Genomic DNA, 24,863 nt, shown 5'->3' with positions numbered 1-24,863 from the left:
CCACCAAGATGTACATGTTAAAAATCGCCACTGAAGTACACGGAGATTCCAATACCAATTAACGGCTCATTCAACACTCCATGTGTACAATCTGTCCAATGTTTAAATATTGCAAAAGGGCTACTGCGTCGATTTCTCATAGCCTAGTCTATAGGTGTATTTCAATCCTCAGGTTACTAATCTATGCATTCAAGTGACGTCGGCCACTTCTGTGAGAACCCTAAAAACGACATTGTGTCACACGCGGCCAAGGCTCCTCCTTTGGGAGGAGCGCAAGGAGGGTAAGCTATTTAGGTGCATTTCAAGCCTCAGGTTACTAAAGTTATTCAGACCCGCGGAGATAACCTGCATCACTGCGTTGCCACGATGTCTACTTTTTACGAGGTCGAAGTGAGTTTACCATTTCAGTCATTATTTAAAATTATAGTAATTGTATCTATAGCTTTAATATAGACATAGGTCCTATAACACATTGTTCTATATAACAAACGAGGCTATGTTTCTCAAATTACTATTCTGTATACTTTCGCTGCAATTTTGGTATGCATTTTATTTTCTCGAAGTAATTTATCAATGTTTCTCAAATAACACAAATATAACCTTATAATAGGCCTAAACTATTCCGTCATAACTAACTTATACAAATAGGCAATTATTATTATTAACAAATAGGCAATTATTATTTTTAATAGACTTATTGTAAACGATTATAATCTTATAATTATTCTAATTCTTTTTTTGCAGCACATATTTTTTGACAACACCAGCTATGAAGAATCAGGGGATTTTGACTTGGAGTTGGGTTTAGAGGAGCCGTGCAACAGAGTCGGAGGTGACGATTTTCAAAGGATCTTCTTACCGACAGTTTATGGAATAATCTTTCTGCTTGGAATCGTCGGAAATGGACTGGTAGTGACAGTGATGGGCTACCAGAAAAAGGTCAAAACGATGACTGATAAATACAGGCTCCATCTTTCTGTGGCTGACCTCCTACTCGTCTTCACGCTACCTTTCTGGGCAGTGGATGCGGCCAGCAGTTGGTACTTTGGTGGCTTCCTCTGTACCACTGTGCATGTGATCTACACCATCAACCTGTATAGCAGTGTTCTGATTCTGGCTTTCATCAGCGTGGACAGGTACCTGGCAGTGGTGCATGCCACCAACAGCCAAACCACCAGGAAGAGGAAGCTGCTTGCAGAGAGATGGATCTATGTGGCAGTATGGCTACCTGCTGCTGTTCTCACTGTGCCTGACATAGTGTTTGCCACATCTCTGGATGGAGGCTCCAGAACCATCTGCCAGCGCATCTACCCACAGAAGACTAGCTTCTACTGGATGGCTGGGTTCCGTTTCCAGCACATTCTGGTGGGCTTTGTCCTGCCTGGTTTGGTCATCCTCACCTGCTACTGCATCATCATTGCCAAGCTGTCCCAGGGAGCCAAGGGTCAAGTGTTGAAGAAGAAGGCTCTCAAGACCACCGTAATCCTCATCCTGTGCTTCTTCAGCTGCTGGCTGCCGTACTGTGTGGGGATCTTTCTGGACACCCTAATGTTGCTCAATGTGATCTCCCATAGCTGTGCCCTGGAGCAGAGTCTGCAGACCTGGCTCTTAATCACAGAGGCTCTGGCATACTTTCATTGCTGTCTCAACCCCATCCTTTATGCTTTCCTGGGCGTTAAGTTCAAGAAATCTGCCCGGGATGCACTGACTGTCAGCAGTAGGTCAAGTCATAAAGTACTGACTAAAAAAAGAGGAGCCATTTCATCTGTATCCACCGAATCCGAGTCTTCAAGTGTCTTGTGCAGTTAAAAGTCACCATCCTTTGACTTTTAAATCTCAGGTTGAAACTAAGCTTTCTTTTTCAGGGACAAACTACATTTTGTACAGTTTTGACACCAAAACAAAAAAGACGCTCTTTCTATTTGTAGTTGCCACTTACATATTTTTCTTTTGTTCTTGTCAAGAAAATAATTTTATGTACAAAGGAGATTTAATCTACAGGCAGAGCCTGATGTCCATTGACTGGTCAACTGTATATATCAATCCTGCTACAGACGCAATTCCTTGCGGACTATCATAGAAGATACATTGTTCTAATACGGGACACGTCATACTTCATCATGTCTGTTTAGGGATACTATTTGTTCGTTTAAAATATTTGTAGATAGTTGTTTGCCTTTTTTCCATTCGCACTTAACTTGTGTGATTAGAAGTTATATTATTTATTGCTGTCACTCACACTGAATGTTTTGTAACATTATTTCACTATTTTGTTATAAGTGTTTGTATCATTTCAATGTCAATGCTATTTTGTTCAAGTGTTCTAAAATAAAATGTGGATAAATTACATGTAACGGCCATGGTGTTCATTGCTTTCTCAACCTTTTCTCTCTACATGAGTGACTAATGTCCCCCCGGGGGCCTTATCTGACTGAAGAGGAGGACTGACCAGAGAGTCTTGTAATTGCAAGAACATCTGTGCACTTTTATATCTTAAGCAGCCGCGGCACTACAAAAGCTCTTGAGGTCGAGTCAGAAGGATGAGCACCCATATGGCTGGTTCTGGAGTAAGAAAATAATGTATGTTTAGTTTAGGTAGACAAACTGCACCCCTCCCCCAATAATGTAGTGGCTTTGTAATGATCCAGTGTGTTTCAACTTAATTACAACATTTTAAACCAATCTATCTGCACGAGTACACAAATAGAGATGCTAACTGAACGATGTCTTCGTTCCAATCCAACATTGGTGCTGATAATACAATAGGGAACACATGATTTCCATTTCATGGACTTAAAAAAGAAGAAGATGTACAGCAGGGGTGATCAACTGTTATTTAAAAAGGCCCGGTCACACATTCCCTAGGTGGCAAAAGGTCCAGATGAATATTGTCATTCATCGGCGTAGTAACAAACACCCACCTTACAATGCATTTATCCCGAAACTGTTAACCCCCTCTTGTAGGCGGAGATAGCATTTTGTAGTTTTAAAGCTAATTTCCTGCAATTCTACACATTTGTCTTGGGGCAGAGAAAATGTGCCATTTTATAAGATAATTTACTGCAATTTCACACATTTTGCAAATTCTTATGTGTGTTCATATGATACCTGAGTGACTCCACAAAAATCAATGGGTGCCCCCATGGGGTCAAGGCCCCAGGGCATGTCATCTGGTCTGATAACTACAAGATTTAGATAGCTGGCTAGACTAATTTACCTAGCTAGCTAACATGGGCTAGTTTATCAACAGGACATTTCTGACAGGTTATAAATATCTCTCTAAGGTCTGTCAGTGAATGAGATGACAAATGGAAAACTACTCATGCACTACCAAATGTTGACATTGCACCTCTACTATTACAAATCAAATACTGTATAACATTTCATTTTTTTTGAGACCCGGGGCTGTATTGACACTGTTCTGGATCCAGATCCAGTCCGTGGTCCACTTGTTGAGTATGGCTCATGTACAGTATGTAGGCCTATGGATAGTGAAACAGAACAAATAAGCAGACAGACTCATTAATTGATAGTAAGCCATTGGTAAATGTGAACAGTGAATGTATCCATTTGAAATGATGAAAGGCTGATGATCAAGTTGGAGACTGGAGGAAGCCAACAACAATGGATGCCGTAGTAAATTAAGATGTTGAATGGGCTTCACTGCATTGTTGTGGTTACAGTCATTGCACCAGAGTCCAACTAGGAGGCATTACCATGACTTTACCTTTAAAAAAGGTGTAAATCACCCCCATAAGTTTATGGTTATTTTTTAGTCTAGGTTCTCACAGTCGACTCACAATAAAACAGGATGAAATAAGAAGTGCTTTTCCTGCTGGACTTGTATTGGAATGGTCCACCTATTAGCATAAGAGCTAATTGTCCCACTCAGCTGAGGGAGAACTGGGCCATTCACACTCCATTGAGTTCAGCTGGGCTCACTACTTCTGCTTCTTAACTGCCACTTAGAAACCTCTATATGAGATTATATAGAACTGATCAAAGACTAATGTTTATACTCCATCTGAAAGTCAATGTCTTTGATATTGCATCAGAGATGTATTATATTGAAATGATGCGGAAATGATTTGTTTAGTATGACCGAAGCACAATTCAGTTGAATGCAATCATCATAATCATCATTATCCTCTAATTTAGACTGAATCATTTAAATCCGTCTTGATTATCACACAAACCAATGGTTTCAAACTCAAAACTCATGTGTTTTCAGGAAGAAAATGGTCAACACATTGAGTCAAAAATGTTCTGTGGTGATTCACTGGTTTGGATAGTATGTTTTTTTCATTTCGAGAGGTTAAAGGCTAAAGCTGTTGACATGCACAGGAAATTGTTTCTAACCTGGGTTCATTAGCAATGTGCATTCAACTGTTTGGAGGTTCTGATTGAGGGAGATATATAAAGATTACTTCTACTACAAGATTTGACTCAGTTAACTGAGCTAAGATTACATTTATGGGAGATGAAAGTATAGGGTAATAGAGAACTCATTCATATTAACCTGATGGAAGTGTTATTAGTTGGAGGCTAAAGTAAAATAAACAGACAAGGTTCCTCTGGGACAGTAACCTATTATTAACGGTTACATTGTTTTGGTTGGGAAGTGACCAGCAGGAAGACTGTTTCCTGCATCAGGAGCTTCTGTGGCCAACAGCCTGTGAAAATACTTAGGCCCCCCCGACTCTATTCAACCCTCCCAATGGACCACTAGATGCATTTAAGAGAAGGGTGCCAAAGCCATTTCGTCGCAAAGGCCATTCATGTAAATAAAATGTCAGCGGGGCAACACACTGGGGATTTAGTTTGACCGATACAAGGCAACAAATGGAATAGTCCCAAAAGTGCAAACGCCTCCAAAAATCGAACGCACTTCAAAAGCTTACACGGTTTTGAAAACATTTTGACATTACCTGTAAATTCAGGTATTTTCTGTGTATTATTATTTCCTCAACTTCCTGTTTGGAAGTTGAACCACCTAAAAGTAGTTATAAAGTAGTTAGGCCCTCAATGAAGGCCTTGATATTATATAGCTTTATACAGTTGAAGTCAGAAGTTTACATACACCTTAGACAAATACATTTCAACTCAGTTTTTCACAATTCCTGACATTTCTTCATAGTAAAAATTCCCTGTCTTAAATCTGTTAGGATCACCACTTTATTTTAAGAATGTGAAATGTCAGATCAATAGCAGAGACAATGATTTATTTAAGCTTTTATTTCTTTCATCACATTCCCAGTGGGTCAGAAGCTTACATACACTCAATTAGTATTTGGTAGCATTGCCTTTAAATTTTGTAACTTTTCCGGTAGCCTTCCACAAGCTTCCCATAATAATTTGGGTGAATTTTGGCCCATTCCTCCTGACAGAGCTGGTGTGACTGGGTCAGATTTGTAGGCCTCCTTGCTCACACACGCTTTTTCAGTTTTGCCCACACATTTTCTATAGAATTGAGGTCAGGGCTTTGTGATGGCCACTCCAAATACCTTGACTTTGTTGTCCTTAAGCAATTTTGCCACAACTTTGGAAGTATGCTTGAGGTCATTGTCCATTTGGAAGACCCATTTGCGACCAAGCTTTAACTTCCTGACTGATGTCTTCAGATGTTGCTTCAATATATCCACATAATTTCCCACCTCATGATGCCATCTATGTTGTGAAGTGCACCAGTCCCTCCTGCAGCAAAGCACCCCCACAACATGATGCTGATTTTCCAACAGACTTGAAGGAGTTCCCTCATATGTTGAGCACGTGTTGGCTGCTTTTCCTTCACTCTGCGGCCCAACTCATCCCAAACTATCTCAATTGGGTTGATGTCAGGTGATTGAGGAGGCCAGGTCATTTGATGCAGCACTCCATCACTCTCCTTCTTGGTCAAATAGCCCTTACACAGCCTTGAGGTGTGTTGGGCCATTGTCCTGTTGAAAAACAAATGACTGTCCCACTAAGCGCAAACCAAATGAGATGGTGTATCGCTGCAGAATGCTGTGGTAACCATGCTGGTTAAGTGTGCCTTGAATCATAAAAAAACATAGATAGTGTAAACAGCAAAACACCCCCACACCATCACATCTCCTCCTCCATGCTTCACGGTGGGAACCACACATGTGGAGATCATCCGTTCACCTACTCTGTGTCTCACAAAGACACAGCGGTTAGAACCAAAAATCTCACATTTGGACTCATCAGATCAAAGGACAGATTTCCACCGGTCTAATGCTCATTTCTGGTGTTTCTTGGGCCAAGCAAGTCTCTTCTTATTTGTGTCCTTTAGTAGTGGTTTCTTTGCAGCAATTCGACCATGAAGGCCTGATTCACGCTGTCTCTGTTACTTGAACTCTGTGAAGCATTTATTTGGGCTGCAATTTCTGAGGCTGGTAACTCTAATTAACTTATCCCCTGCAGCAGAGGTAACTCTGGGTCTTCCTTTCCTGTGGCGGACCTCATGAGAGCCAGTTTCATCATAGCGCTTGATGGTTTTTGCAACTGCACTTTAAGAAACTTTAAATGTTCTTGCCATTTTCAAGATTGACTGACCTTCATGTCTTAAAGTAATGATGGACTGTCATTTCTCTTTGCTTACTTGAGCTGTTCTTGCCATAATATGGACTTGGTCTTTTACCAAATAGGGCTATCTTCTGTATACCACCCCATACCTTGTCACAACACAACTGATTGGCTAAAATGCATGAAGAAGGAAATCAATTCCACACATTTACTATTAACAAGGCACCCCTGTTAATTGAAAAGCATTGCAGGTGATTACCTCATGAAGCTGGTTGAGAGAATGCCAATAGTCGTCATCAAGGCAAATGGGGGCTACTTTGAATAATCTACTTTTTTAAACACCTTATGGGGTACTACATGATTCCATATGTGTTATTTCATAGTTTGGATGTCTTCACTATTATTCTGCAATGTAGAAAATAATAATAAAGAAAAACCCTTGAATGAGTAGGTGTGTCCAAACTTTTGACTGGTACTGCATATATTTTTTTACCTTTATTTAACCACACAAGTTAGTTTAGAGCAAATTCTTATTTACAATGACAGCCTAGGAACAGTGGGTTAACTGCCTTATTCAGGGGCAGAACGACAGATTTTTACCTTGTCAGCTCTAGGATTCGATCTAGCAACCTTTTGGTTACTGGCCCAACCACTAGGCTACCTGCTGCCCCAAATATATTATATATACAGTATATAATTATAAACTGGGTGGTTTGATCCGTAAATGCTGATTGGCTGACAGCCGTGGTATATCAGACCGTATATCACGGGTATGGCAAAACATTTATTTTACTGCTCTAATTACGTTGGTAACAAGTTTATAATAGCAATAAGGCAACTCAGAGGTTTGTAGTATATGGCCAATATACCATGGCTAAGGGCTGTATCCAGGCATTCCAGTTTGCGTCGTGCCTAAGAACAGCCCCTAGCCATGGTATGTTGGCCATATACCACACTCCCGCATGTCTTATTATTGCTAAGAGTGTAAGCAAAACGTCCATATCTTGCATGATCTTACACACACAGAGACGCTTACAAAGCTCTCCCTCGCCCTCCATTTGGCAAATCTGACCATAATTCTATTCTCCTGATTCCTGCTTACAAGCTAAACTAAAGCAGGAAGTACCAGTGACTCGCTCAATGCGGAAGTGGTCAGACGCAGATGCTAAGCTACAGGACTATTTTGCTAGCACAGAATGGAATATGCTCCGGGATTCATCCGATGGTATTGAGGAGTATACCACATCAATCACCGGTTTCATCAATAAGTGCATTGATGACATCATCCACACAGTGACTGTACATATATATGCCAACCAGAAGCCATGAATTACAGGCAACATCTGCACTGAGCTAAAGGCTAGAGCTGCCGCTTTCAAGGAGCTGGACACACGTATAAGAAATCACGCTATGCCCTCCGACGAACCATCAAACAGGCAGAGTGTCAATACAGGACTAAGATTTAATCCTACTACACCGGCTTTGACGCTCTTTGGATGTGGCAGGGCTTACAATCTATTACGGATTACAAAGGGAAGCCCAGCTGCGAGCTGCCCAGTGACACAAGCCTACAAGATGAGCTTCGAGGCAAGCAACACTGAAACATGCATGAGAGCACCAGCAGTGTCAGACGACTGTGTGATCCCACTCTCCATAGTCGATTTAAGTGAGAACTTTAAACAGTTCAACATTCATAAAGCCGCAGGACCAGACGGATTACCGGGCGTATACTCAGAGCATGCGCTGACCAACTGGCAAGTGTCTACATTGACATTTTCAACTTCTCCCTGACTGAGTCTGTAATACCTACATGTTTCAAGCAGACCACCATAGTCTCTGTGTCCAAGAACGCCATGGCCTAAATGCCTAAATGACTACCGACCCGTAGCACACCTCATCTGTAGCCATGAAGTGCTTTAAAAGGCTGGTCATGGGTCACATCAACACCATCATCCCATTAACACTAGACCCACTCCAATTTGCATACCGATGACGCAATATCTATTGCACTCCACACTGTTCTTTCCCACCTGGATAAAAGGAACACCTACGTGAGAACACTTCCCTCTGCAACTGGATCCTGGACTTCCTGACGGGCCACCCGCAGGTGGTATGGGTAGTCAACAACACGTCTACCACACTGATCCTCAACACAGGAGCCCCTCCTATAATCCCTGTTCACCCACAACCGCATGATCAAGCACGGCCCCAACACCATTATTAAGTTTGCCGACGACATAATGTTGGTAGGCCTGCTACCGACAACAATGAGACAGCCTATAGGGAGGTCAGAGACTGGCAGTGTGGTGCCAGGAAAAACAACCTCTCCCTCAATGTAAACAAGACAAAGGAGCTGTTCGTGGACTACAGGAAAAGGAGGAACGAGCACGCCCTCATTCACATTGACCGGGCTGTAGTGGAGCGGGTCTAGAGCTTCAAGTTACTTGGTGTCCACATTACCAACATTCCTCAAAAAGTTCTACAGCTGCACCATTGAGAGCATCCTGACTGGTTGCATCACCGCCTGGTATTGCAACTGGTCGGCATCTGATTGCAAAGCGCTACAGAGGGTAGTGCGTATGGCCCAGTACATCACTGGGGCCAAGCTTCCTGCCATCCAGAACCTCTATAGCAGGCAGTGTCAGAGGAAGGCCCTAAAAATGGTCAAAGACTCCAGCCACCCAAGTTACAGACTGTTCTCTCTGCTACTGCATGGCAAGCGGTACCAGAGCACCAAGTCTCGGTCCAAAAGGCTCCTTAACAGCTTCTACCCCCAAGCCATAAGAACAGTTAATCAAATGGCTACCTGGACTATTTGCATTGACCCCCTTTTTTACGCTGCTGCTACTCAATATTTATTATCTATGCATAGTCACTTTACCCCTACCTACATGTACATAGTACCTCAATTACCTCGACTAACCCCTACCCCCACATTGACTCAGTACCTCCTGTATATAGCCTCCTTACTGTTATTTTATAGTGTTACTTTTTTTACTTGGATTTATTTACCCCCTGTATTTAGCCTCGATAATGTTATTTTTAGCTCATATTTTCTTACTCTGCATTGTTGGGTAAGGGCTTCTAAGTAAGCTCTTGATTTGAAATATGACAGGATGAGATTTCCACAGCTCTTGCGGAACTATTGTTCTTTGACCTAGTTTCAGCCCGGATTGAGAAACTATTTTTCTGTGCGTCAGGGCAATAGGCCCGTCTTCTACCACCTATGAATGCTCTCTGAACAGCTGACTCTGTCTCAGAAGTAACTGTCAAGAAACTACCATCTCAAAAGAATAATAACTGTCATGACTAAAGATGGAGTCCAAGGGTAAGATAAATGCTTTCTCGTGTCTCAGAATGTTTTAAACGCTAACGTTAGATACTGTAACGTTAGCTGGCTAGCTAAAGCCGGTTGTATTTTCAGATGATTGCATCAGCAATTTAATGTATCAGTTTTCCATCAAGATAGCAAACTAGTTTGCTAGTTAGCTAGTTTAAAACAGAAAATGTCACGAATAGCAGCTACAGCCGTGAAGTCCACGTTTCTTTCTGCTGGCTTCTACAGCTAAAGTTTGACAGCTAGCTAACTTGCTAGTATCGTAACAGTAGCAAGCTAAGCACCATTACATGCCAATGCTCCCTGACCGTGCCATCATGCTCAATAATACATGCCACTTAATTTAGCTCGCTAACAGCTGCTTTTCATGCGTGCTGAACCTTGTAGTTAGTTCGGTAGCTAGCTTGCTAGTTAAAACAAAGCCTTGATTTAGTGGTTGAACTTTCATTTCGCAATTTGCATGTCTCCGTACTCAAAATAAATGATAACTGCCGGTATATCGTATAAAACCTATTTGTGAGAAAGGTAGCATGACATGTGCCATTCATTATTGAGTGTGGTTGAAAAGGCTCTGCAAAAGGGAACGTGTCCATAACCGGTCCATCCATACACATTCCCCCAGTTGTTTGACCAGTGACAGTTTTCTGCTCGGGTCAGAGTGCACAACCATGTCATAAAGTGCAGTGTTTTCCTTAAAACAGCTAGGCAAGTGTAGGGGAAGCATTACAATTGATTTTGGGACAGAAATAAACTGACAAGTCGAGATCACTGTTTGACAGCCAGTGTTGGACATTGTATAGCATACATTAACGTTTGTCCACTTGCCGAGGCAAGTTAAACAAATTGTCAGTTGAGAAGATTATAGATTTAAGTTGCCCGACAGGACAAGTAAAAAAAAAAAAAAATCTGATCAAAGTTACCTCTGGATGCGGTGTGTTGTGCACTGGCCCCCCAATCTCTGCAGAGCGCATCACAGTAGAATTATTTTAGGCCTGCGTTGACAGGCACGAGTGGTCTTTCAATCATGTCGTCGCAAGATGCGTTTTTGAGATCCGAGCCACGGTAGCCGCTTGCGCATATTTGTTGCTATTCATTGCTAGTGAGTTATTTCCCCAGTTATAGCTGTAAAAGGTCATGGTGTTTGCGTCACCTGCATGCATGCCAGTGCGAGTGAGCTTTTGCCAGAGGCGAGAGAGACGTTGTAGCAGCAGATAGTCTATTGTATATCATTATTTTAACTAGATAGCCAATTCAAAACACATTGTGTAGTTTGGCTGGTTAACTATTTACGTATTAGCATATATTAATGTCATGTCCAATGTCCTAAATAACTTTCCCACCCGGCACTCGTGTACAACCGCAAATATGGGTGCACAGTTTGAAACCAATGCTGAGTACTCCGGTTAAAAAACGTCTCTAAATTGGGTGTTGAAATAATTCTGACACCGTTGGAAAGCTGGGATTCTCCTCTATTCAATACTGGCCATATAATTCTAAAAACGATTTAAATTATTAAAATAGCCTAATTGACAAGTAACAGAGAGAAACGTGTCTTAGTTAGCTACCTTGCTTTGAAGTCGCCCACCTTAGCCATTTGATCCCTGGTAATTGAATGAGGGAATTATTTTATAAAGACAAAAAAAAAAACAGCTGCTCAGCAGTCCCTTGATAAGCTGACTGTGTTTGAGCAGGGTTGGATCAAAAGCCTACACGCCCAGTAGCTCTCCAGATAGAGGGTTGACCACATGTTTTATACAGTAGCCTATCAGTGCAGTATTTTACTTTGGGAGAGGGGGGTTAGTGCCTTTCTCAAGGCAACAAAGGCAGGAGATATAATACATGGGATCAGAGACCAGCAGCCTTCCATTGTCAATACTAGTGATAATAATGCTTTTTATCTTTTGAAGTGGTTCCTTGCATGATGCAACACAATTTTCAAGCACTGTTTTGGCCCATGGTGTTCCAGATGTTTCTTCACTGCATCTCAGTGCTAGAGGCGTCACGACAGACCCTGGTTCGATTCCACGCTGTATCATAAACAGCCGTGATTGTGAGTCCCATAGGGCGGCGCATAATTGTCCCAGTGTCGTCCGGATTAGGTTTTGGCCAGGGTAGGCAGTCATTGTAAATACGAATTTGACTTGCCTAGGTAAAAAAAAAAAATATATATATATAGAAATTCCATTAATATATCTGCAAGGTTTTTGTAACTGAACATGGCCCAGGTGTCCCAAAAAGTGTAGATAAAAATGTTAAAATAGGCCTATATATGAGGAAAATCCGAAATGAGTAGGGTGCATAATCAGTCATCAAATTTCTTCCTTTGTTTTCTGTAAAATAACCCATAGTCTCTGCATGATGGCACATGTTGAAGTAGTCACACTGACTCTGAGTCTTTCATTTGGAGGAATATGGGCTTATTCTCACTGAATCGAGTTGTCGGGAAGAAAATTTTATTTACATAATATACACTTAGAAGGTTTGGTTGACCTTCTTGCGAAGCAACTCAAAAGTACCGTAAATGTCACAATAGCCAGCCACTAGCCAGGAGGCTACGCATGGGAATAGGGTTGCACATTATGGGGAATATTCAGAGGTGGAAACCTTCCGTGGGAATATATGGGAATTACCGGAAATATATGCAAATTAATATGAATACCATTTAAATGTAGATGTTTTTTGCATTGGATATAAACATTTTACCTTATCATAAGTAGAGGTATTTGCTAGTTGTCAAGCTCAAAAAGCCTCACATTTGCCTTGTATTGGTCAGCCTGTTGCGTGCTTTGGTGTGTGTGTGTTCCCAAACAAGGACCAGTTGCACTCTGAGGCGGCTGATGTTGGGGTGATTTGGAGGATGATGAAGGCAACAGGGGAAAGATCCTCAGATCCACAAAGTCCCTTCCACCAGGTGGCTAATGAGATATGTTGGCATATCTGCCATATTGCATCTCCATCCCGAAGCCCGTGCTTGGAAGTGTACTTCGCCGGACTGCCAAGAACCTTGCCCTCATCCAGGCCAAGATGGCGAGGCACAGTAGTGATGACACCATAGGCCTTGTTGATCTCTGCACCAGACAGGATGCTCTTGCGAGCATACTTGGAGTCCAACATGTATGCTGGGGCGGATATGGGCTTCAGGCAGAAGTCTTCACGCTTTTGGATGTATTTCAGAACTGCAGTTTCCTCTGCTTGGAGCAACAGTGAAGTGGTTAGGGCAGTATGGATTTCTTCTATTACATCTGCAAGCAGAGTCTGAACATCAGACAGTATAGCATTGTCTCCCTCAATCCATGCAATGGCTACTGCTATAGGTTTCAGGCTGCTTACCACTCCCTGCCAAAATACATCATCCAGGAGTATCCTTTTGATGGGTCTGTCCATATCGGCAGACTGTGATATGGCCATTTCTTGGAGAGACTCCTTCCCCTCCAGGAGACTGTCAAACATGATGACAACACCACCACCCCAACTGGTGTTGCTGGTCAGCTTCAATGTGGTGCTCTTATCCTTCTCACTTTGCTTAGTGAGGTAGATTTCTGCTAGATGACCCCAACTTAGTAAACATTAAAAAAATGGTTAGGTATGTGAAATACCTAACCATTTTTTCAAAAATTACTAGGCAAGTCGGTTAAGAACAAATTATTTTCAATGACTGCCTAGGAACAGTGGGTTAACTGCGTTGTTCAGGGGCAGAAAACAACCTCTTTTTTTTTACCTTGTCAGCTCGGGGATTCGATCTTACAACCTTTCGGTTACTAGTCCAACAATCTAAGCACATTTCCTTGGCTCTCTTGTAGAGTGTATCCATTGTTTTCAGTGCCATGATGTCCTTGAGAAGCAGATTCAATACACGAGCAGCACAGCCAATGGGTGTGATGTGAGGGTAGGACCCCTCCATTTTAGACCAAGCAGCCTTCATGTTCGCTGCATTGTCTGTCACCAGTGCAAATACCTTCTGTGGTCCAAGGTTATTGATGACTGCCTTCAGCTCATCTGCAATGTAGAGACCGGTGTGTGTCTGTTGTCCCTTGTGTCTGTGCTCTTGTAGAATACTGGTTGAGGGGTGGAGATGATGTAGTTAATTATTCTTTGCACACAAATATTTCACCACCCATCAGAGATCATTGCAATACAGTCTGCTTTCTCTATGATTTGCTTGACCTTCACTTGAACTCTGAACTCTGCATCCAGCAAATGAGTAGATAAAGCATGTCTGGTTGGAGGGGTGAATGCTGGATGAAGAACATTCAGAAATCTCTTTCAATACACATTGCCTGTGAGCATCAGAGGGGAACCAGTTGCATACACAGCTCGAGCAAGACATTAATCAGCATTTCTCTGACTATGTTCCTCCATTGAGTCAAAACAACTTCGGATTTCAGGAGGACCATGAGCTGTTGCTATCGATAAGGTGTCTGATTCATAATTTTCACCTCGAATAGAAGTAGAGGCACTTTTGTCAGAGGTTGCTTGTTGTGAGCCCTGAGGGAAGTTTATGCACTTGGCCAGATTATTTTACATCTTTGTTGCATTCGTCACATATGATTTGGCACAGTATTTGCAAATGTACACAGCTTTTCCTTCTACATTAGCTGCAGTGAATTGTCTCCACACCTCAGTGCCCTTTCCTGTAAAGATTAGAAGAAAAAGAGTAAAATTCCATGTACAGATAAATAGTTAAGCAGTTAAATTAAACAACTCCTTTGTAAGATAAATGTTTTAAAATGAAACGTATGGAAACAGGTAAATTAACACTCAGTTAGCAGGCTCAAGCAAGCTAAAACCCACATGGTAGCAAAAACTAATGAGCAGAAATTAACAAGTTGGAAATGTTTTAAATACACTTTGCTGTAGACTACTATTTACTAGTTAGCAAAACATGTCATATAAATTATATTCACCTTACAACTATCCCCAAGTTAATGGAATTGCAAGCCTCTGCATGCACAGTGCATTCTTCCATCACATGTATAGCTGATTCTCAAGATCTTGAGCCCACACTAATACACTGTCTGAGCCAAGGACTATGTGCTTTCTGATAACAATACAACAATACATTACAATATCGTTATCAGAAAGTATGTAGTCCTTGGCTCAGACAGTGTAGTAGTGTGGGCTGAAGATCTTGAGAATCAGCTGTACATGTGATGGAGTAATGCACTGTGCATGCAGAGGCTTGCAATTCCATTGACTTGGGGATAGTTTAATCAAAATATGCTACAAGACCTAGCATTGCCTTATGTGTATCCAACAAAAAAGGTTCACTGTTATAAGCTAACTTATTCAGACCCTTCGTCTTTTTCCACATTTTGTTAAGTTACAGCCTTATTTTAAAATGGATGGGGAAAAATCCTCATCAATCTACACACAATACCGCATAATGACAGTGAAAACAGGTTTTGAGAATGTTTGAAAACTATGAAACTTGAAAAATTGAGCTCAAGTGCATCCTGTTTCCATTGATCATCCTAGAGATGTTTCTATAACTTGATTGGAGTCCATCTGTTGTAAATTCAATTGATTGGACATTATTTGGATAGGCACACACCTGTCTATAAGGTCCCACAGTTGGCAGTGCATGTCAGAGCAAAAACTAAGCCATGAGGTCAAAGGAGAGCTCGGAGACAGGATTGTTTGGAGGCACAAATCTGGGGAAGGGTACAACAACATTTCTGCAGCATTGAAGGTCCCCGAGAACACAGTGGCCTCCATCACTATAAAATGGAAGAAGTTTGGAACCACCAAGACGTTTCCTAGAGCTCACTGTTTGGCCAAACTGAGCAATCAGGGGAGAAGGGCCTTGGTCAGGTAGGTGACCAAGAACCTGAAGTTCACTCTGACAGAGCTCTGGAGTTTCCCTGTGAAGAAGGGAGAACCTTCCAGAAGGACAACCATCTCTGCAGCACTCCAGCAATCAGGTCTTTATGGTAGAGTGGCCAGACTGAAGCCACTCCTCAGTAAAAGGCACATGACAGCCCGCTTAGAGTTTGCAAAAATGCACCTAAACAACTCTGACCATGAGAAACACGATTCTCTGGTCTAATGAAGCCAAGATTTAACTATTTAGCCTGAATGCCAAGCATCACGTCTGGAGGAAACCTGGCACCATTCCTATGGTGAAGCATGGTGGTGACCATCGTGCTGTGGGGATGTTTTTCAGCAGCAGGGACTGGGAGACTAGTTGGGATCGAGGCAAAGTACAGAGAGGTCCTTGATGAAAACCTGCTGCAGAGCGCTCAGGACTTCAGCCTTGGGTGAAGGTTCACCTTCCATCAGGACAATAACCCTAAGCACGCAGCCAAGACAATGCAGGAGTGGCTTCGGGACAAGTCTCTGAATGTCCTTCAGTGGCACAGCCAGAGCCTGGACTTGAACCCGATCGAACATCTCTTGAGAGACCTGAAAATAGCTGTGCAGCATCGCTCCCCATCCAACCTGACGGAGCTTGGGAGCAACTATTTCTAAAAATCTGTTTTTGCTTTTTCATTATGAGGTATTGTGTGTAGATGAGGGGGGGAAAACAATTGAATACATTTTAGAAAAAGGCTGTAACATAACAAAATGTGGAAAAAGTCAACGGGTCTGAATACTTTTCGAATGCACTGTACATGGAAACCCATTCTCGCCACCCAAAAAGAAAATGAATATAGGTCGTACAGGTTGTTTCTTAATTTGCATCATTGTGTGGTGATTTCCATCTATCCACGTTGCAGGGATCAGCACAGCAGGGCCGCCGGCAAACGTGTGGCAAGCTGCCATTTGCCCCGGCAATTTTGATTTGGTTTAATAAAAAAATATTGCCAGAAAACCATTGAAAAGAAGGACAAATTGCTGTTGTTTTTTTAAGACTGATTCGCCTCATGATTTGTTTGATAGGATTTTAATGTTTTCATCCTCCCTAGGGCCAGGAGTTTTTCCATATGTTTTAATTTTTCTCTCCATATTACCTAATTATAAAAATATTGAGTCCCATCATAGTTTATATAAAACAATTTTTGGGTTGTTGCATCTGCTGAATTATTACTATGTTATACCTGGAGTTTTACCTGGTTATGTTAGACTACCAGATCAGGGGAAACTCTGGTCCTCAGGAAAACAATGCCCCCCCCCCCTCCCCCTCCCAGCACTCTGGTACCTGTGGTGCCAACTCTGAAATCACAAATGACTTGCTTATGTCAACATTTTAAGATCGTATCAATATGTTTTTAAAGAAATGGTGGCAGAAATGGTTTTCTAGAGTTTTCCGTGGCTCAGTGCAGCTGGCAGGCGGCAGCTATTGTGCCAATTTCATAATGTATCAGACTGTTAGTGTAATTTCAGGTAAAACCTCAATTAAACAAGTCTCAAATATAAGGAAAATGGCTATACATTTCAGCATTTCAGTTTCAAAAACATGGCCAAATGCGACATCTGTTCTAGCACTTGGAATGTGATCAAGTTTACACAAACAGTATTGTCTCTCCAGCATCAATTTCTTTCGAGAACCTCTCAAATGTCCCTTTTTCTATCATCATTATGAAAAACTGCCTATGTTATCAGTGATGCTAGATGCCATTAAATCAGTTGCAGCCTGGTCAGGGGTCCTACCACCATTTCTTCCTCTCCTCATTGTGTGTTAATGCCACTGGATATGTATATAGGTGTGAATGTGCTTATTTGCCCTCACTCATCCTGACTCTGTTGACATACTCGTATGGTTCCCAGGTGTTGCTTTAATAGTAGTACAGGAGATAAGGATGGTATTTTGAAAATGTTTAAGATTCAACATCAAGATTTTTGAGTTTCGGTGAAGGATTGCCTTTGCTTAATGCCTATTATGATTTCCTTTGTGACAGGAAACAAGTGAAGGGAAAACATTGTAAAAACACTGGCAGGTCCTTCTTTTGAAGTCATTGCTTAACGCCATCTGTTGCTGTTGTAATTGTTGTTTATATTGCTATTTATGTCACAGTTCTCCTTTTGATCAGTGTTATTTCCTGTAGACGCTTACTGTCAGGGAGTACAATGACACAACCCGGCACAATCACAGGTTGTGGATGAGAAAAATACCTCCTGCTGTGGATGTGCAACATGCGCAGAAATATTATTGAGGTGGTGCAAAGTTCTTATTTTTCATGGAATCTTTGATCTCAGTCTGGAGACAAATCGCCTATGCCTACCACTCCTTGGTGCTTCCTGTAGTCATAACAAAGTCTAGACACCCTTGTAGTCCGTATGAATCATATTGACCTTGAATTTTAAGTGATTAATTTTTCCCCAGTAGCTATGTTTATTGTTAGCCTGGACAGAAACATGGCTCATCAACCTGTGCCATTAGCCACATTCAGAGATGGTGGTGATGGCTGGAATACATTTTCCCAGCTGTCAAAAACTTCCTACAGGAAGCCCCCAAAAATGTAGGTAGCTTGTTGACTTATGTTTTGCATTGGTCTGGACTTCCTGTTGCAGGGTCGTGGAGGAGGCGGACCAGGCCCCGTCGAAGAAAGGCCTGAAGAAACAGCAGAAGGAAGCGGAGAAAGCTGCTAAGAAGGCTGAGAAGCAGGCCAAACTGGTCAGTGGGTTTTGTATGCCTCTCTGCCCCTCAGTGACTTGACACAATCGGGCGAAGGGGGGGGTCCATTGTTTTGCAATTCCTGTCGTTGGTTTGTGTTTTTCCCACTCAAACAAAGAGCCATTTTCTTAAGTCGGGTATCAGTGTTGCATCGTAAGCAAGTGAGGGAAAGTTAAACTGTTTTTATGCTGTTTGTTTTACCCCTTTTTCTACCCAAGTTAGTGGTATCCAATTGGTAGTTACAATCTTGTCCCATCGCTGCAACTCCCGTACGGATTTGGGAGAGACGAAGGTCGAGAGCCGTGCGTCCTCCGAAACACGATCCAGCCAAGCCGCACTGCTTCCTTGACACAATGCCCGCTTACCCCGGAAGCCAGCCACACCAATGTGTCGGAGGAAACACCGTACCTCTGGCGACCGTGTCAGCGTGCATGCGCCCGGCCCGCCACAGGAGTCGCTAGAGCACGATGGGACAAGGATATCCCTGCCCTAACCCAGTTGACAGGGTCATTTTCTCATTAGGGACAATCTCAGTTCAGATGCTTTTATGAAGTAGCAGTGTTTCTCCTAAATTCATTTAGCAGTTGTGCCCCGCCGCTGCTAAATCTTTGCCGCCGGTTTGGACACACCGACTCATTCAAGGGTTTTCTTTGTTACTATTTTCTGCATTGTAGAATAAAAGTGAAGACATCAACCAATGAGAACACATGGAGTCATCTAGTAACCAAAAAAGTGTTAAACATAGCAAAATATATTTTAGATCCTTCAAAGTAGCCACCCTTTGCCTTGATGAGTTTTACACACTCTTGGCATTCTCTCAAACAGCTTCACCTGGAATGCTTTTCCAACAGTCTTGAAGGAATTTCCACATACAGTGGGGCAAAAAAGTATTTAGTCAGCCACCAATTGTGCAAGTTCTCCCACTTAAAAAGATGAGAGGCCTGTAATTTTCATCATAGGTATGCTTCAACCTGACAGACAAAATGAGGGAAGAAAATTCAGAAAATCAAATAGTAGGATTTTTAATGAATTTATTTGCAAATTATGGTGGAAAATAAGTATTTGGTCACCTACAAACAAGCAAGATTTCTGGCTCTCACAGACCTGTAACTTCTTCTTTAAGAGGCTCTTCTGTCCTCCACTCGTTACCTGTATTAATGACACCTGTTTGAACTTGTTATCAGTATAAAAGACACCTGTCCACAACCTAAAACAGTCACACTCCAAACTCCACTATGGCCAAGAACAAAGAGCTGTCAAAGGACACCAGAAACAAAATTGTAGACCTGCACCAGGCTGGGAAGACTGAATCTGCAATAGGTAAGCAGCTTGGTTTGAAGAAATCAATTGTGGGAGCAATTATTAAGAAATGGAAGACATACAAGACCACTGATAATCTCCCTCGATCTGGGGCTCCATGTAAGATCTCACCCCGTGGGGTCAAAATGATCACAAGAACGGTGAGAAAAAATACCAGAACCAAACGGGGGGACCTAGTGAATGACCTGCAGAGAGCTGGGACCAAAGTAACAAAGCCTACCATCAGTAACACACTACGCCGCCAGGGACTCAAATCCTGCAGTGCCAGACGTGTCCCCCTTAAGCCAGTACATGTCCAGGCCCGTCTGAAGTTTGCTAGAGAGTATTTGGATGATACAGAAGAAGATTGGGAGAATGTCATATGGTCAGATGAAACCAAAATAGAACTATTTGGTAAAAACTCAACTCGTGTTTGGAGGACAAAGAATGCTGAGTTGCATCCAAAGAACACCATACCTACTGTGAAGCATTGGGGTGGAAACATCATGCTTTGGGGCTGTTTTTCTGCAAAGGGACCAGGACGACTGATCCGTGTAAAGGAAAGAATGAATGGGGCCATGTATCGTGAGATTTTGAGTGAAAACCTCCTTCCATCAGCAAGGGCATTGAAGATGAAACGTGGCTGGGTCTTTCAGCATGACAATGATCCCAAACACACCGCCCGGGCAACGAAGGAGTGGCTTCGTAAGAAGCATTTCAAGGTCCTGGAGTGGCCTAGCCAGTCTCCAGATCTCAACCCCATAGAAAATCTTTGGAGGGAGTTGAAAGTCCGTGTTGCCCAGCAACAGCCCCAACACATCACTGCTCTAGAGGAGATCTGCATGGAGGAATGGGCCAAAATACCAGCAACAGTGTGTGAAAACCTTGTGAAGACTTACAGAAAATGTTTGACCTCTGTCATTGCCAACAAAGGGTATATAACAAAGTATTGAGAAACTTTTTGTTATTGACCAAATACTTATTTTCCACCATAATTTGCAAATGAATTCATTAAAAATCCTACAATGTGATTTTCTGGATTTTTCTCATTTTGTCTGTCATAGTTGAAGTGTACCTATGATGAAAATTACAGGCCTCTCTCATCTTTTTAAGTGGGAGAACTTGCACAATTGGTGGCTGACTAAATACTTTCTTGCCCCACTGTATGCCGAGCACTTGTTGGCTGCATTTCCTTCACTCTGCAACTCATTCCAAACCATCTCAATTGGGTTGAGATGATTGTGGGGGCCAAGTCATCTGATGCAGCACTCCATTACTCTCCTTCTTGGTCAAATAGCTATTATACAACCTGGAGGTGTGTTGTGTCATTGTCCTGTTGAAAAACAAATGATAGTCCCACGAAGAGCAAACCAGATGGGATGGCGTATTTCTGCAGAATGCTGTTGTTGCCATGACGGTTAAGTGTTTCATGAATTCTAAATAAATCACTGACCGTATCACCATAACACCCCCACACCATCCCACCTCCTCAATGCTTAAAAGTGCAAACCACACATTGCTGAGATCATCTGTTCACCGACTCTGCTTCTCACAAAGATCGGGCGGTTGGAACCAAAAATCTCAAATTTGGACTCATCAGACCAGTGGAAATCTTTCCTTTGGTCTAATGCCCATTGCTTGTGTTTTTTGGCCTGAGCAAGTCTCTTCTTATTATTGGTGTCCTTTTAGTAGTGGTGTCTTCGCAGCAAGTCGACCATGAAGGCCTGATTCACCCAGTCTCCTCTGAACAGTTGATGTTGAGATGTCTTACTTGAACTCTGTGAAGCATTTACTTGGACTGCAATCTGAGGTGCAGTGAACTCTAATGAATTCATCCTCTGCAGATGAGATCTCTGCGTCTTCCTTTCCTGTGGCAGTCCTCATGAGAGCCAGTTTCATCATAGTGCTTGATGGTTTTTGCAACTGCACTTTAAGAAACTTTCAAAGTTCTTGCCATTTTCCGGATTGACTGACCTTCATGTCTTTACGTAATGATGGACGGTCGTTTCTCTTCACTTTTTGAGCTGTTCTTGCCATGATATGGACTTGGTCTTTTACCAAATAGGGCTATCTTCTGTATACCACCGCTACCTTGTCACAACACAACTGACTGGCTCAAATGCATTCAGAAGGAAATAAATTCCACAAATTAACTTGTTAATTGCAATGCATTCCATTCCTTATGAAGATGGTCGAGCGAAGGCCAAGAGTGTGCAAAGCTGTCAAGGCAAATGGTGGCTACTTTGAAGAATCTAAAATTATATTTAGATTTTGTTGTTGTTGGTAGCTACATGATTCCATGTGTTATTTCATAGTTTTCATTTCTTCACTATTATTCTACAATGTAGAAAATAGTACAAATAAAGATAACCCCTGGAATAAGTTGGTGTCCAAACTTTTGACTGGTTGTGTGTGTGTGTGCCAAATGAGAACTTTATTTGCCACATGCGCTGAATACAAGTGTAGTCAAATGCTTTACATACAATCCCTTTACCAACAGTGCAGTCAATGTAAATTGTCCGGTGTGTGTGTGTATGCATGTATGTATGTGTGTATATATCTATACATCTCAGGGAAAAAAAGACACGTTCTCTCACTGTCAACTGCGTTTATTTTCAGCAAACTTAATTTGTATAAACATAACAAGATTCAACAACTGAGACATAAACTGAACAAGTTCCACAGACATGTGACTAACAGAAATGGAATAATGCGTCCCTGAACAAAGGGGGGGTCAAAATCAAAAGTAACAGTCAGCAACTGATGTGGCCACCAGCTGCATTAAGTTTAGCAGTGCATCGCCTCCTCATGGACTGCACCAGATTTACCAGTTCTTGCTGTGAGATGTTACCCCACTGTTCCACCAAGGCACCTGCAAGTTCCCGGACATTTCTGGGGGGAATGGCCCTAGCCCTCACCCTCCAATCCAACAGGTCCCAGACGTGCTCAATGGGATTGAGAAGTGGGTTCTTCGCTGGCCATGGCAGAACACTGGCATTCCTGTCTTGCTGGAAATCACGCACAGAACGAGCAGTATGGCTGGTGCCATTGTCATGCTGGAGGGTCATTTCAGGATAAGCCTGCAGGAAGGGTACCACATGAGGGAGGAGGATGTCTTCCCTGTAACGCACAGCGTTGAGATTGCCTGCAATGACAACAAGCTCAGTCCGATGATGCTGTGACACACCGTCCCAGACCATGAGGAACCCTCCACCTCCAAATCGATTTCGCTCCAGAGTACAGGCCTCAGTGTAACACTCATTTCTTCTACGATAAACGCAGATCCGACCATCACCCCTGGTGAGACAAAACCGCAACTCGTCAGTGAAGAACACTTTTTGCCAGTCCTGTCTGGTCCAGCGACGGTGGGTTTGTGCCCGTTGTTGCCAGTGATGTCTGGCGAGGACCTGCCTTACAACAGGCCTACAAGTCCTCAGTCCAGCCTCTCTCAGCCTATTGCGGACAGTCTGAGCACTGATGGAGGGATTGTACGTTTTCGTGCCATCTGATGGACATCTGGAATCTATTTGTGATTTCCCTGACTCTCCATCAGGCCTGTGAACCGCCTGCCTCCCCCTGGCTTTGGTAGTTAACTCAGCCTGTGTAACCGATGTGAAACGGCTAGCTAGTTAGCGGTGGTGCGCGCTAATAGCATTTCAATCGGTGACGTCACTCGCTTTGAGACCTTGAAGTAGTGGTTCCCCTTGCCCTGCAAGGGCCGCGGCTTTTGTGGCGTGATGGGTAACGATGCTTCGTGAGTGACTGTGGTTGATGGGTGCAGAGGGTCCCTGGTTCGAGCCCAGGTTGTGGCGAGGAGAGGTACAGAAGCTATACTGTTACACCTGCACCCTTTTCAATTTTTCCCTTCGGATGGCCCCAGCTATCAATCTGTAAGTCCTTGCTTTGAGTTTGAGTTGTGTTAGCGGTGTTCTAGCTGGTCTCCAGTAATAGGGCTCTTGCATTCCGACTATAATCGTGAGGCTTGGCTGGCTAGGCTAATTGCTAGTTGGCAAAATAGATTATGTTAGTAGGCTGGCTAGCTTGCTGGCTAAGACAACTAGATATAGCTAATATTCTTTGATAACTGGTTAGATGATTTAATGTATTTGATTTTCTTGAATGTGTCTATCATTTGATAGCACTACATGAGTCAGCAAGTTGCTAACGTAATGTAAGCAGCCTGGTAGTGCTAACATTAGCAGGCTAGTAGGGCTGACGTTAGCAGGCTAGTTGGCTAGCAACCTTGCAAGTTGATTTGTAACAACAAATTTAATAAGGTATTTGCTTGTAAGTTCTCTGAAAATAAAATTGAATCGACTAGTCGTGAGTGCAAATGATTTGGTTTAATTTGAAGTTATACATTTTGAAATTATTTCTGTTGGAGGCTGGCTTACCGGGTCCATATTACACCACCTTCCCCGGAACTGCATTTTTTTGGCATTTCTTCTGAATTTGGATCGTTTTTATGTATTAACTAAAATGTTTTTTGTTTTTTTAAATGTAAAAGTGAGGTGTAACTTTGCATTGCGACTTTTGATGCGTATACGAATGGAAATCCGTATGTTATGTGATTACGTTTATGCTACCTACCCTTTTAAGATCATAGTAACAAGTTACAACTTATATTAGTTGCAAACAGGGTGAGCAGTTGCGCAGATAAGACCCGTGAGCTCACAGCCACAACTTGCTCCTCATCTCCCTACAGTGCAGTGGCACGCATCAGTTATTTCAGATGGTGTCAGCCGCCGCTGCTGAAAAATATCTTAGGGGAAACACTTAAAGTAACCTATATTTCAGATGGAATATGTTCTCCCTTGAATCTTAGAAACTGTGAAAGCATCCATCCACTTACATGGCCATTCCACTCATTCTCCCTCTATTCCACCAGCCAACACCGTAGACATATCAACTTGCATGGGAAATGAAATGGTAGCCTAACCGTTAATGCTAACTTTCATAGTATGGAGATTTTGCATGAAGGTCGCCAAGACGTTGTTGCACAGATAATCAGTCCACTTGCTGTTCCTAATAAAGGCAGTTTACCATTATTTAAATGCAATGTAAGGGTCTATGTTCCACTGTATTGATTTGCCTTTTCTTTTCAGTCTGCTGACCAACAAAGCACAGATGACTATGTAAGTATCCTTG

At 42.4% G+C, this 24,863-nt stretch overlaps 2 protein-coding genes across 2 annotated transcripts in view; both read left to right on the top strand.

The window, feature by feature from the left end:
• Positions 1 to 305: 305 nt before the first annotated feature.
• On the top strand, positions 306 to 2,349 carry LOC135519715 (C-X-C chemokine receptor type 4-like). The gene is made up of 2 exons (XM_064944945.1): positions 306 to 390; positions 745 to 2,349. Exons 1-2 carry the CDS (start codon positions 367 to 369, stop codon positions 1,807 to 1,809), a joined length of 1,089 nt encoding a protein of 362 aa, XP_064801017.1. The 5' UTR covers positions 306 to 366; the 3' UTR covers positions 1,810 to 2,349.
• Positions 2,350 to 9,699: 7,350 nt separating this feature from the next.
• Positions 9,700 to 24,863, top strand: part of LOC135519716 (aspartate--tRNA ligase, cytoplasmic-like) — a 31,859-nt gene continuing 16,695 nt past the window's right edge. The window contains 3 exon segments of the mRNA XM_064944946.1: positions 9,700 to 9,853; positions 18,314 to 18,416; positions 24,821 to 24,850. Of these exon segments, the coding sequence (XP_064801018.1) occupies positions 9,831 to 9,853; positions 18,314 to 18,416; positions 24,821 to 24,850 (156 nt within the window). The 5' untranslated portion in view covers positions 9,700 to 9,830.

Source organism: Oncorhynchus masou, chromosome 29 (genome assembly GCF_036934945.1).
Source record: "Oncorhynchus masou masou isolate Uvic2021 chromosome 29, UVic_Omas_1.1, whole genome shotgun sequence".
In the NCBI taxonomy this organism is placed as follows: domain Eukaryota; kingdom Metazoa; phylum Chordata; class Actinopteri; order Salmoniformes; family Salmonidae; genus Oncorhynchus; species Oncorhynchus masou.
This window is presented reverse-complemented; position numbering and strand designations above follow the sequence as displayed.